Source organism: Rousettus aegyptiacus, unplaced genomic scaffold (assembly GCF_014176215.1).
Source record: "Rousettus aegyptiacus isolate mRouAeg1 unplaced genomic scaffold, mRouAeg1.p scaffold_m13_p_3, whole genome shotgun sequence".
Taxonomy (NCBI): Eukaryota; Metazoa; Chordata; class Mammalia; order Chiroptera; family Pteropodidae; genus Rousettus; species Rousettus aegyptiacus.
In genome coordinates this window covers 114,166,847-114,180,988 of record NW_023416306.1, presented here as the reverse complement: position 1 = coordinate 114,180,988, position 14,142 = coordinate 114,166,847, and the positions used below count along the sequence as shown (strand labels likewise).

The window sequence follows — 14,142 nt, the reverse complement described above, 5'->3', positions numbered from 1 at the left end:
CTTGCTTAGACTTTCCTTTTGTATCACATGGTGTTTGCTGAGTGTAAAAATCCTCTGTAGGGAGGCCAAAGTGAAGTAACAAGAATTAAAAAGACTACAGAGGATTTTGTTACTTCACTTTGGCCTCCCTCTTGGCAGTCTGTCTTCTTAGGATTTTCCTTATAATGTAATATTGCCTCCACTTTGCTTTTGCCTTTATAAAGTTTCACTTTTTAGAATGCTCTGGGAAATAATGTTATCTTTCTGAAGAGCATGGCCTTGATTTTTTTTCTTTTTCTTTTTTACTGCTGTAAGTCTCTGGGGAAGCCTGTAGTTTTTACAGGATAGTGTATTTTCCCAAGAGGATTCTTAATGGCATATTATTTTCTAAGGCACTTTTGGAATATTTTGTTTTGATTACTAGTCTCTTTAATACACCAGGATTGTTGTTCTCACAGATACAAAGCCTATGAATCAGTTAAAAAGAACAACCACAGTTTGAAATTTCCAAATTTAGTTGGAAAAAAAATTTACATGGTGAGTTCCTCAAGGTCTGTCAAGCACTATCTCTTAGTTGTAATTAATTGACATGTTTCTGCCATCACCCTTTCCTTCTTCTTCCCCTTTGGGCTGTGTGCGCTATGAGTACATACTGGCTGTGTTGCTGTCCCCACAGCTCTGGGATTGAATGTTGTCATGGAATCCAGCATTAGAAAGTATAATGGGAATATACATGGAGGAAGAATGGGTATGGAACTTGAATCATATCTAAGGAGGATTAGGTGGTTTAGAACATGATCTCTAAAATGAAAAATATCTCAAGGTTGAATCTGTGTTGCTTAAAATGTATACTGAATTATCCTTAGTAGGTCTTGTTAAGCTAAGATGAATCTAAAGTGCTAGTGAGCTTAAATGGTCAAATATATAATTATCTTGCTTTGTTGTTGTATGTATTTTTGTGTGCATGCCTAATATATGTGTATACTCATGTGCTTGTATGTGTGTGTTTGTGTGTATAGACACACACCTTTTTTACATGTGGCAAGATATTGAGTGTGGATGACCCTCTCTTGATTTTTTGGTCTAATTCAGGTTCTTAGAGCCAAATGAGTCCATTTTTAAGTGAGGGGAGAGAGTAGTTTAGAGAATAGAAAGAACGTAGGCTTCTTAGCTTCAGGTGCTTAATAGCAAAAGGGATTAGGCTCCAGATGCCATCTAGAGTTTTATAAGTGGAGATAAAATGTGATGATAGCAGTCTCAAGTTTTTTAATAATAACCATTGAAAACAGGTTTCCTTACTCACAAGTATGGACATACCAATAAAATATATGATTTTTTTTAAAAAAAGTATGCCTGACATAATAGAGGGAAAGATAGGAGAAGAGAATAGGAGGGTAATGATGGAAATTAGTTTCAGTTAAGTTTCAACAAAATCTACTATGTGCATGAGAGAACTTGACCCACAACCTGCCCTCTCCTTTGTGATGAATTTTCTTGTTTGTTTGGTTACTCAAAATGTTTTGTTCAGCATAACCTACCAAGCTATGAAAACTAACAGTGATGAGAGAAACAGAAAATCTGAATCTTGATTTATAGCAAAGAAGGATTGTGTTTATGGGATGTCCCCCAGTGGACTGGAGCAACCTCTTGATTTTGACAACTGAGGATAGATACTGTGACATGTACACACGTCAGATTACTCTTCATGGCAGATTACTTTAAGTGTCTTATTTCATTTTTGGATGATTACCAGAATTTAAATCCTGTATATAAAACTTAAGTGAGGAAAGATGCTTTAGCCAGATTCTGATCTGTGCTTCAGTGGGAAAAGGCCAGGAAAAAGAATTCCCCCAATCAGTGGAGCTTCAAATACATGATTATTTGCATAGCCCATCACTGAGGTGACAGGAAAGCTTGAGGGGGCCAAAGGTGGTAGTATTAGTATAAACAGTTCTTATACTGAATAAATGTATATATGTATATGTTAACACCGCTGGTTTTATCTCAGTGTGGTAGCTACAAATGCAAGGAAAGTTTAGTAGAGAATTTCCTGGAAGCGGCTTGCCTACTTACCTTACCTAAAATTAGTGGCTTTTTTTTTTTTTCTACTCTGTCTGGCAGATAGGAGGTAGCCATAGAATATTGTGTTTGAAGAGAGTCTCTTGACAGTAAGTTATGTCAAGAGGCATTTAGGCAGCTCCTTGCAGTGACTGGCAGCAGCCCTGAACCCTGCCCCCTTCCCTGGCACCATCACTTAACTTCTCAGCAAGACTGAGCTATTGGCTCAGTCCATTGGAGAACATTCTCTGAGCATGTGTACAGGAGGCAGCAGTGTCTGTGGGTCATGACCGATTGGCTGAATGGACCTGGTTCTCCCATCAGGTAAAAGCTCCAGCAGTAGAATAGGCTGCTCTGTAAACCTGAAGATTTGGTCCCTGTGAGGCTCTGGGGTGGGAGCTATGCACTCTGTATTTCTAAAACTTTAGTCTAGGGGGCCAGCTATATCTGGGGTACTTGTTACAAATGCAGGTTCCCGGATTCCATAGCTATTACTGGGATTCAGGATGTCTGGTATAGTAATTCTGATGCACAGCAAGGTTTGGGAACTACCGATGTAAGTACTACAAAAGGGGTCATCTTACTGCAGGAACTTTTGATTAATGTTTGTCCCCTTATCTTACGAATTCATTTATTCAATAAATATTTATCAAATGCCCATTGTGTGACAGATACTGAGCAAGGCAGTGGAGTTATAACAGTGAACAAGACTGACTAGGTTTTTAGCCTCATGAAATGGAGGGGAAACCAATAAACAAATTAATAATTATGATAAGAGCTATGAAAGTCACAAACAGTGTATTATAATAGAGTATAATGAAGGGAAGAGCAGTGAGTATTTAAAATAAAAAGATGGTTAGAGAAGGTCTTTGAGAAGACAGCCATTACATTAAGACATAGATTAAAAGGAACCAGACTTATGAGGAGCATGCTCAGCAGTGTAAAAAAAAGTGTGCAAAGGCACTGAGACAGGCTCAACCTTGATCCCGTTTCAAAAACAGGGAAAAAAAAAGCCAGAGTGGCTGGTGCCCAACAAGCCTGGGGAAGAGAAGAGGAAGATTAGGCAGAGAGGTACCAGATCTATAGGCTCTTGAGGACCAAGGGGAGGCTAACAGAGTAAGAGGGGTGGTGGATCAACTTTTTTTTGGAAATAGGAATCTGACAGTTGAGGCCTAATTAGGACCCAAATGTGGGAGTCATCAGCATTTCAATAGAGAGAGAGAGAGACAGAGAGAGAGAGAGAGAGAGACCTGGTAAAGAAAACTTGGAACAGCCAGAAACTGGGAGAGATGAGAGGGTAGGAGGAAAACCAGGAGGCTATAGGCCTGCGGAAGCCATGAAAGGAGACTGCTCAGAGAGACAGTCCAATGTGTCATTTCTGCTGAAAGATCTAGAACAGCTCAGTCCTGTTCAGTAGCCACTAGCTAGCTGCATGTGGCTATTCAGCACTTGAAATGTGACTAGTGCAAGTTGAAATGTGCTATAAATATAAAGTAAAATTCACACTATGTATACCTAAAACTAATACAATTGTATTTCAGTTGTATTTCAATTTAAAAAAATGCACAGCGAATTTCAAAGTCTTATTATAAAAACAAGAATGAAATATATTTTAAAGTAGTGATTGCAGGTTGAAATGATATTATTTGGGACATAATGGGTTAAGTAAAATACTCTTAAAATTTCACCTGCTGCTTTTCACTTTTGAAAAATATGGCTACTAGAAAATTTAAATTTGAATGTGTAGCTTGGTCCTAATGTGGAAGTCATTTGCAAACTATGTGAGAGTAGACTGCCTGAGATTAAGTAATATCTGGCAAATTACTTATACTCAGAAGATACTGAATCAGCATCATAATACTATTATGCCTAAATTAAGTAACAAAACTTATTACTAAAAATTCTTCTAGCCTTTTTGAGATGTACGTAATGATTTAATAATTCCACATACACTGACAATATGTAAATATTTAAATGAAACCCTTTGAAATCAACTCTGAAATGTGGTTTTTGAATCTTTTTTAACCTGTATCTTCTTTTCTTTTCTTTTTTTGGTCTTCTTTATTTTTATTTAAAACTCATTTTTATTTTTAATTTTTTTTTTTTTTTTTTTTTAACGTATCTGACCAGGAAACTTCATGGTGTTATGGTCAACTTGCCGCACAGCTGTGTTCAAATCTGTCACCAACAGGTTCATTAAAAACCTGGCCTGCTCGGGGATTTGTGCCAGCCTAGTCTGCGTGCCCTTCGACATCCTCCTCAGCACCAGCCCTCACTGTTGCTGGTGGATCTACACCATGCTCTTCTGCAAGGTTGTCAAATTTTTGCACAAAGTCTTCTGTTCTGTGACGATCCTCAGCTTCCCTGCCATTGCCTTGGACAGGTAAGATCAGGGGCTCAATTTTTGTTTTGTATTGAAACAAATGGGAAATAGTCACCGTTCCACTTTTTTATCAGCTTGTGGTCAACAGAAAGAGAATGAATTGTCAAAACAGATGCCTTATGAAAGACAGGATGATTTAACAGCAGCTATAGGAAATAGGACCATTAAGAAAAGCTGTGGCATTGGGAGGTTACATCATGAAGGTGCTGGGGCACAGCTACAGAATTATGGTGTAGCTTTTGCTTGGTAAGAATTGGCAGTATTTGTGTTGCAATTTGCAGTAGATTGCTCATCTGATTGAAAGCTCTGCAATTAGGGCTTTTTGATGTAGGATGAAAACATTTCTGGAAGAACAAGAGAACAATTCATGGTTATTTAACAAATGATTAGTCCAGATAACACCAGAATGCCTTTGGAGGATTTATTTTCAAGGCTTTATGTTGTGATGGTTGTTGTTTTCTCTTCTCATCCTCTTTAACAGGATGTTCATTTGGAAATGAATCTTACATCTTAGTTACTGCCACCATACATAGTATGATAAAATTTATCAAAGTTAAGTGTAAAGATCTCGTAATCGACAGCTTCTTGCCTTTCCCCTTTGTTGCTAGCATGTCCTGAATACAGTTGAGATAATAATACATTTTAGAGAATAGAATTAAATAAGCAAATGAAATTGAAAAGTATTTTACGTGCATGGGTACTTCTGATTTTTAAGATTTACAGAAAGGAAAAATTGCTGAACCAATAGTGCTGACTCTTCTGACTTTATACTCTATGATAAATTTAACTACATTTTAAATGAATTTGGAATTTTTAAACTCTTTGTCCATTCGAAATGTACTTAATACCTTAATGACCTGTAAGTGGGAGGATTGCAGAACCCATCTATGGAGTCACCTCTCAGGTCTGGAACCCCAATTTCATTAGCTTCCCAGTGTCGTCTGCCTGGAGGGACACAGAGTCACACAAAGCCCCTGCATACTAGGAGAAATAGTTGGTTTAAGAGAGGGAACTCTGGAGCCAGAAGTCTGGCTTTAAATCCTGCTTAACATTGCTTTCTTGGTGGGTAGCTTTGGGCAAAGTGTCTTACTTAACCTGAGCCTTTCTGAGCCTCAGGTTCCTCAACGTTAAGAAGAAAGAAATGAATTATTTATGGCCTGTGCTTGGCTAGGTCATACCAATATTTGTCTCTCTTTCTCTGGGCTTTGCTTTTTATTAACATATTCTTCTTTAGATATATTGTCTGCAATCATTTTATCATCATATCTGGCTGTGAGCCACTCCATCTCTGGAAATTTCTCACTAGAAACTCACCATCCACAGGGGAAGATGAAGCAGTTGACAAATCCAAGTGACACAGGCCAGGCTGAGGTCATGGGTCTGCATTCCTGTTCATTAGGGTTAGTCATTCAGCAGGTGCAGCTAATAGGTGCTTTGTGGCTATCTAGACTTAGTTGGCAGGATTTTCTATTTTCTTAGAAGAGAGATCAGAAATCTAGAATTCTATCATTGTTATGTGTTTGCATTTAATTTACATTCAAAAACTATGTGGACCATTCAAATCCCTTCAAGCTGAATGTATACCATGCAATGCCAGTTTGCCATGCCAGCTTTTTGGTGATTTTGCACGTCTCTTCCATACCCAACAAGAGGTCTCTAAATATCTGGAAAGTGCACAGCGTTAGAATACAACAGTGAAAAATCAGTTTACTTCCTGAACTTTGTGTTGAAGGATTCTGTGTTCATGACAGGTGTCCTTCCAGTTGCCCCTTATACTAGCAGCTTAATGAAGTCTTAAGTCTTCAGTTCATGTTGTGGACTTTTCTGAAAGATTTTTTTAAAGTTTCATTGAGAAATAATTTATCATAAAATTCACCCATTTTCAATGTATGAGTCAATGAATTTTAGTAGAGTTATAGAGTTGTGCATCCATCACCACAATTGAACTTTAGAGCATATTCATCACCCTTAAAAGAAGCCTCATGCTCATTTATACTCACTCTCCATTCCATCCCCAGACACAGGCAACCACTAATCTACTTTCTATCTCTATATGTTTGCTTTTTGGGGGCATTTCATGTAAGTGGACACATATAATATACATTCTTTTGTGTTTGGCTTTTTTTCAAGAGTCATTCATGTTGTAGCATGTATCAGTACTTGATTTCTTTTCTTCCTTTCCAGTTTGCTAGAGATATAATTGACATATAGCACTGTATAATTTTAAGGCACACAGCGTTATGACTTGACACATATATATTGTGAAATGATTACCACAATAAGTTTAGTTAACATCCGTCATCTCATATAGATACCAAAAAAAGAACAATTTTTTTTTCTTATAATGAGAACTCTTAGGATCTACTCTCTGAACAATTTACTTCATTCCTTTTTATTCTTGTTGAATAATAATCCATTGTATATATATACCACATTTTGTTTATCCATTTACTAGGTGATGGATAGTTGGGTTGTTTTCTGGCTGTTGTGAATAATGCTGCTATGAATCCTGAAAGTTTTTTAAGAATAGGACTCAAACAAGAGTGGGAACACATTATGTTGAATGCTTTTCTGTTATACCTGGAATCAATGCAGTAGTAACAGTGGGCTATTTCTGGGTCCTTTGTCTTGGGAAAATAAGCTAACAGTAAGAAATCCTTATTTTCTTTTCATCAGAAAATTTGTACCATTATTTTTTTTTAGGTAAGCATGTCTTTTTAGTAGAAAAACAGAGCTCGTAAGGTCCTACTATTTTATTATTCAGAGATATAAATTATTTGTAAGCTTAAGTATGATGTGTGTGAAGACAAAGAGAATACAACCCTTTCTCTCACTTCTTTCTCAGATATTGGTTTTGTGACACCGATTCAGCAAGTTAATTGGGAGGCCACCTACACTTCCTGCATTATCTTCTGGAGATGTACATACTAACAAAATTATTTATAATGAGCCTGTGTGCTTGTGTTGTAGTCTAGTTCTTAATATATGCAGAAATGACTGGAAGCCTGGGTCTGTTATCTACCATTTAGTAAATGGGCAACAGAGACAGTGGACTCCTGAGCATGTGTTCGCGTGTGGGTTTGGGGCCATTACACTGGATTTATAGAGCTGTGGTTAGAAAAGTTTATTTATATTTGGAGAAATAAAATTGGGAGCATGTGTAACTTATGCATTTCTTTCTTTTTTCCCCCCTCCTGGAAGGCGATCTAGAACGCATTTCACCATGCTTCGTCCATCTCTCGTCATCCATGGTCATGTTGTGTTTGCATCGTATCTCCCGCAGCTTGGAACATTCTCCCCCAGCTTGTCCCCTACTAGACTCCATCAAAGTGCCGCCTTCTCTTGACATTTTCCCAGGTGCCCCCTTTTGCCATATCTTCTTTGTGCGTACCTCCAAGAGAGCCATCATCTCCTCATTTATAATTGTTTGTTTGCATGCGTTTTCCCCCACTGAATTCAAAAACATTCCTGTATTTTTTATTTTTTTAATCTTTGTAACATGGTGCCTAGCACAGTACTGGGCATATAGGTAGTGCTCAGAAACTCTTGTGGCAGGAAGGCATGCATGTGTACCTGGCCTCATGAGTGAACGAATGTTAATAGGGTTGTAAGGTTGATTCCAGCATTAGCTGACTGCAGAGATGTGGCCCAAGGTAATCTCTGACAATCGCCATATTCCTGATGGCCAGCAGCAGCCCTTTCGTGACAGATGTGGCTCTAGGGTTTGAAGAATTACTCAGTTCCCCCAAATCATTGGTGATATGGAAACAAGGTGCTTTTGGAATTCTGGTTATGTAGTTAGAGAATAATCAAGTTAAAACTTGAATGAAAATCTGATTTAAACAAAAATCTAATCATGTAGGCATTTTAGACCGATTAATTGCCCTTAGGGTCACTAAGTGATTGTTATGGAACAATAGCTATTGAGCAGGCATGATTTTTGTCTGTTGAATTGGTTTGGTGGAAGGACTTTGTCAGAGTCCATCATCCTTCGTACTGGGTTATTCTGTCCTTAGCAACTATAAAGCTTATGTTATCCATGCATATACTGTGGCATGAGTCTGCTTTGGAAATGTGGGCAGACAAATTTCTTTCTGTTAGTGGCTTTGAAAATTGCCCTTAAGCTCCTCTAGCCCATGTAAAAATTTTTTTTTACAAATTATCCTTTACCTTTAAATTGAAAAACAGGTGAAGACTTCCTTTATATTGAGATCACTCTTTGGGATTTAATCTTGGTGGCATTAGTTATAAAGCTAGATATGAATTGTACAGCTAAGTCCTCACGCCTTGAAGTCTGGCTCCCTAATTCCCCCAGTGGTTTCCTTTGTCTTAGGCAGAATAAAAGAACTTGATCCATTTTTCCCTCTCTTCCACTTTTGGTTTCCCCTAATTTAAAGCATACCTTCTGTGAAACGAATTTGGTGCATCTGTTTTTCAGGTACTACTCAGTCCTGTATCCGCTGGAGAGAAAAATATCTGATGCCAAGTCCCGTGAACTGGTGATGTACATCTGGGCCCATGCAGTGGTGGCCAGTGTCCCTGTGTTTGCAGTGACCAATGTAGCTGACATCTATGCCATGTCTACCTGCAGTGAAGTCTGGAGCAACTCCTTGGGCCACCTGGTATATGTTCTGATCTATAACATCACCACGGTCATCGTGCCTGTGGCTGTGGTCTTTCTCTTCTTGATATTGATCCGACGGGCCCTGAGTGCCAGCCAGAAGAAGAAGGTCATCATAGCAGCGCTGCGGACGCCACAGAACACTGTCTCTATCCCATATGCCTCCCAGCGGGAGGCCGAGCTGCATGCTACCCTGCTCTCCATGGTGATGGTCTTCATCTTATGCAGTGTGCCCTATGCTACCCTGGTCGTCTACCAGACTGTGCTCAACATCCCTGACACTTCAATCTTCTTGCTGCTCACTGCCATTTGGCTGCCCAAAGTCTCTCTGCTGGCGAACCCTGTGCTCTTTCTTACTGTGAACAAATCTGTCCGCAAGTGCTTGGTAGGGACCTTGGTACAACTGCACCACCGGTACAGTCGCCGGAATGTGGTGAGTACAGGGAGTGGGCTGGCTGAGGCTAGCCTGGAGCCCAGCATGCGCTCGGGCAGCCAGCTCCTGGAGATGTTCCACATTGGGCAGCAGCAGATCTTTAAGCCGACCGAGGATGAGGAAGAGAGTGAAGCAAAGTACACTGGCTCCGCTGACCTCCAGGCCAAGGAGATACTTAGCACCTGCCTGGGGGGAGAGCGGGGGTCACAGTTTGCACCCCATGTGCCACCCCCTGGCACGGTGGACTCTATATCCCAGGTGGTTCCAGCAGCCCCTGTGGAACCTGAGACATTCCCTGACAAGTATTCCCTTCACTTTGGGTTTGGGCCTTTTGAGTTGCCTCCCCAGTGGTTCTCAGAGACCCGAAACAGCAAGAAGCGGCTGCTTCCCCCCTTGGGTAACACCCCAGAAGAGCTGATCCAGACAAAGATGCCCAAGGTAGGCAGAGTGGAGCGGAAGATGAGCAGAAACAATAAAGTGAGCATTTTCCCGAAGGTGGATTCCTAGCGAGGGTTGGAAATCCCTGGAAACAGCAGGGATCTCCCCCGCTGCTGCCCTCCCTTCACTCTGGCCCTGTATGGGTTGACTCCTCCTGTCTGGGCCAGATGCTTTTGAATGAGAGGGAAATCTCTATAAAATCAAATGTCCTCCTTTTTGAGGGAGTATATATATAGATCTTTATCTCAGTGATCCACGTTTTTAGTAATGTCCCCATCCCCTCTGTGGAAAAAAAAAAACTGGGCAGTGTGGAATGAGTCTTAGGGTGGCTACACCATGTGCATTTTCTGGGGACACCTCAGTTCTGTGGGTCCAGCAGGGAATTCATGCAGGGAAGAGCATCCATGAGCTCAAAGGGAGTAGGGGCTCTCCTAGGGAAGCCGAAGATAATTGTGGTGTGATGTGTCCACAAAGAAAATGCCTATTTGATGGACTTAAATATGACAAATATTAAAAATGGATAATATTGATCTGTATCTTCAGGAAATATAGGGACTTGGCATTTGACAGTTTCTCTGGATGGCCCTGTTATATGAGTCCCAGCTTCTTCCGACGCCCTTCATCCTCTCACTGTGACATGGTTAAGGAATGGCTCTTCTGCCCCATTTGAAAGATATGGCAATAGATGTGCCTGGCGGTAAGGGAGATACTCTGTCCTGGATTATCCTCACATCCTCTTGGCATCACTGAGACCTCAGACACACCTGCAGTGTTGTTGGAAAACACTGCAAGCTCTTTTTATGTCTTTTCCCCTTAAATTGTGTGTGTGTGTGTGTGTGTGTGTGTGTGTGTGCGCGCGCACGCGCGCGCGTTTTCAACAAATGAGAGAAGCTTAGAGGTGGAGAAGAAAGACTGTGAAATGTTCATGCACTGTAGTGTTTTTCTCTTCTCACATATTCTCACCTAAAGGTGCTACTAGCAGTGAGTAGGAGTAAGCTGTATTGTAAAAAATTATCCTGTGCAAACTTTTGGAGTTCAAAAGTAATTAAGAAATGCAAATTTAGTGTGAACTGGGTCCTTTGGAAATAGTAAGCTAAAACTACTTGATTAAGAAAGGTGACTCTGCCAAAAAGAGTGGGAAAAGGCTGACAAAAATCATTCCCCGTTCAGAGAAGGACTCCAGAACCAGGTGAGACCAGTCTCATTTTTAGTCTATTTGTGCAACTGTGACTTTCCCTTCATTTTGGACTTATGGGAGGAACAGAACAGAGAGAAAGAACTAATCATTGTAAAATGCAAAGGCTATACCTACACCAGGTAAGCTTTCCACTTCCTCCCTCTCAATGTAGTTTGAGCAGGAGCCCAAGTGGATAGAAGAGGAAGGACAGTGTCCTCAAATGATTAGTCCCCTGGGGGCTCTCACAAGCAATTTGAGTCCACTCAAGGTGGATTTCACGAGGCTGAATTCAAACCACAGATGACACTTCACTCTTGCTGAGAGCAAATCAAGTGCTAGCCTTGTTCTTCTCTCTAGGGGGTTTTGTTCTTGTTAATAGCACATAGAGGAGTCCATCCAGTGCCTTGAGCAAGCTTGAAAGGAAGTGGGCCTTCTCACCGCACACTTCCATACCCTGAAGGCAGTGGTCCTCACGTATTCTTTCCTTTCATCACACTGGCCCTTGTCCCTCAGACTCTGTGTAAGGAGTCTCCTTTTCCTGTCCTCTCCTGGGTGTGGTGTCTTGTGAATTCAGAGACCCTTCCCTTACAGAAGGAGTGCCTTCCTCTGTGCTTTTTGTCTCCTCAAAATGTTTTGTGCTCCCAGCAGAAACCCAGGACTGCCGTACTCTCTTTCCCCGTGCCCTCTGCCTCCCCGGCCCTCTGTGCATGCCGTCTGAAGCTTCTTGCTCTGATAGTTAACATGTGGCCCTTCAAACTTGTCTTTCAAATCCTTCACAATTGTTACAACTTTTATGAAGGGAAAACGTAATCTGTCAGAAAATTGTGTCCACTTTAGAAGAATCTGTCAAATGTAGCCACTTTGGTGTCCTTCTGATAATATATATTTGTACAACTTAATAAATCTCAATGAAGTGGAATTTGGTAGGTATTTCTCGATGTTTGAAGCAGATGGTTGACTTTTAACAGGTCATCGCCAGGTGTATTTCTATACTCTTTGAAGAATTACATTTTAATAAAAAATTGAAAAGCAGTTTTCTGAACTCAAATGATCATATGAGTTGTGTGTTTTTGTTTCTTCTTTTCCCTCGAGTGGTGTATACTATCTGAACCTCTCTCTTCCTACATTATCTCAAATGAAAGGGATTCATTTTTCCCCATAAATACAGATGCAGTAGCATTGCAGTAGCATTTTCTTGTGTTGGTGCAACTTAAAAAATGAATTCCCAAAGGAGAAAATGCAACGTTTGAATAAATGCCACAAACATGGGTTCCAGGGCACAGTAGAGTGCAGCCTTCATGCTCCCTCACATGGGGTGGGGGTTGATAGCACATGGTTAAGATCATGGGCTATGTGGCCAGATGGCCCATGTTTTGAGACCTGGCTCCACCACTTACCAGCCTTATGACCTTAAGCAGGTGAGGTAACCTCCATCTATCTTGGTTTCCTAAAATCGGGAGATGATCACTATGTCACAAGTCTTTTGCCCCAACTCGCATACTTCACTTCTGATCTGAGCCATGTCTACAGTGGGCCGCTGCTGACTGCATCCACTCACTTACCTGAGAGCAGTCAAGGACTAGTTTCTCTGCTTTCTGCCCTGTGAGAGCTCCCTACCTTCTGGGTAACCCTTGATTAGTGGGGCACGGGAACCAGTAGCTAAATACTCCTGCCTCCTGTACTGCTGGACAACTGTGGGAGACACCTTTCCACATCTCAAGAGGTCAGGCAGAATTAAGCCCCTGTGGCCCCCCATGGTGACAATAATGCATCCTTTTATTGACTTCCTCCTCTTTCCCTGTCTGGCTTTCTCTAGCTCTCATTTATGCCTTCAAGGATCACGTCCCCAAAACACTACTGCAAAAAGCCCTCATCTCCAGCTCTGTTTTCAGGGGACTCCCAAGTGAGACAACAACACACCTCATATAGGCAATTTTGAGGATTAAATGGGATGATCCATTTAACATGATGTTTGGCACAGAGTAAAGCTATATCAATGTTAGTACTTACCATGTTTTGTAAAAAGTGGAGGGGGCTTATTTGGATTTTTTTTTCCTCAGAAAATTATATTAAACTGGCATTTTTACCAGTTACCCCAATAATAATTAATATTCATCATGATGATACTTTGAGGCAGTACACAATACTAAAAGACTATGTGAACCACTGGAGAAGAAATAGCCGTGTAAGCCAGAGTATTTCTTAACCAAACAATTCTCAGTTTCAAAAACGGAGGGGAAAGGGTTAAAAGAATGTTCACCTTTGCTGTAAACTTATAAGGCAGATTGTGAATATGAGTGAGCATAATGTACTATATTGATGAAGAGGCAAGCAGAGTATATAGAGTAACTAAGGGCAGATACACATTTGAATTGGCCCCATTTGTGGAAAAGGAGCTGCAAGTTAATCACTTGGTGTGCTAAGTAACATCTAGAGCTCAGGCACAAGTTTGATTTGGCTGGATACAGGGGTGGGTGCTCCATCTTGGCTCTGGGCATTCTGAGCTCTTGGCAGCCATACACTGAGGTGGGGTGGCTTGGCGAGCACACAGCTGTTGCTGCGTGCCAGAGCTGCGGTGCTCAGGGGAAAATGTTTATTTTAGGCTGAATTTTGGTGGAAGGGGGAAGGGTTAATGCTTTCATATTGTACTCTACCAATGTAGCAATGTACAATGTAAATAACATTACTGCAAAGTGACTAACTTCTGCCAAATAGTTGTAAACATTTAGCAGGTTTGTATCACAACATCTTGTACTATATTAGAGTTCTGTAGCCAAAAGAAAAATAATTCATGGTTAATGACTTGAGAATATGTGAAAAAAAACAGAAATTGAAATCAGTACTTATGCCCAGGATAACATCAAAAGCCTTTTTTTGTGAGCTCGAGGCTTTTAAAATAAATTGAAATGATCTAAGATTCTCCATACGTGAAATTTCAGCAGCTGAAATATCTCCCCTTCTCTTAGCTTCAGGTTCTATGAGTGTTTTTCGTTATTTGTGCCAAGGTGATAAGTTGATTAATAGGCAGAATAAAAGCCTGGAGACTGTCATAG

The 14,142-nt window shown here is 40.6% G+C and overlaps 1 protein-coding gene across 4 annotated transcripts in view; it reads left to right on the top strand.

Annotated features, from left to right (window-relative positions):
• Window positions 1–12,141, top strand: part of GPR176 (G protein-coupled receptor 176) — a 78,219-nt gene extending 66,078 nt beyond the window's left edge. For 2 of the 4 annotated variants that reach the window (XM_016152187.2, XM_036239341.1), the window contains 2 exons: window positions 4,168–4,420; window positions 8,859–12,141. In XM_016152187.2, coding sequence (XP_016007673.1) covers window positions 4,168–4,420; window positions 8,859–9,981 — 1,376 coding nt within the window. In that variant the 3' untranslated portion in view covers window positions 9,982–12,141. The remainder of the gene's footprint in view (window positions 1–4,167; window positions 4,421–8,858) is intronic. The other 2 variants (XM_036239339.1, XM_036239340.1) reach the window with 1 other exon arrangement.
• The last annotated feature ends 2,001 nt before the right edge of the window (window positions 12,142–14,142 follow it).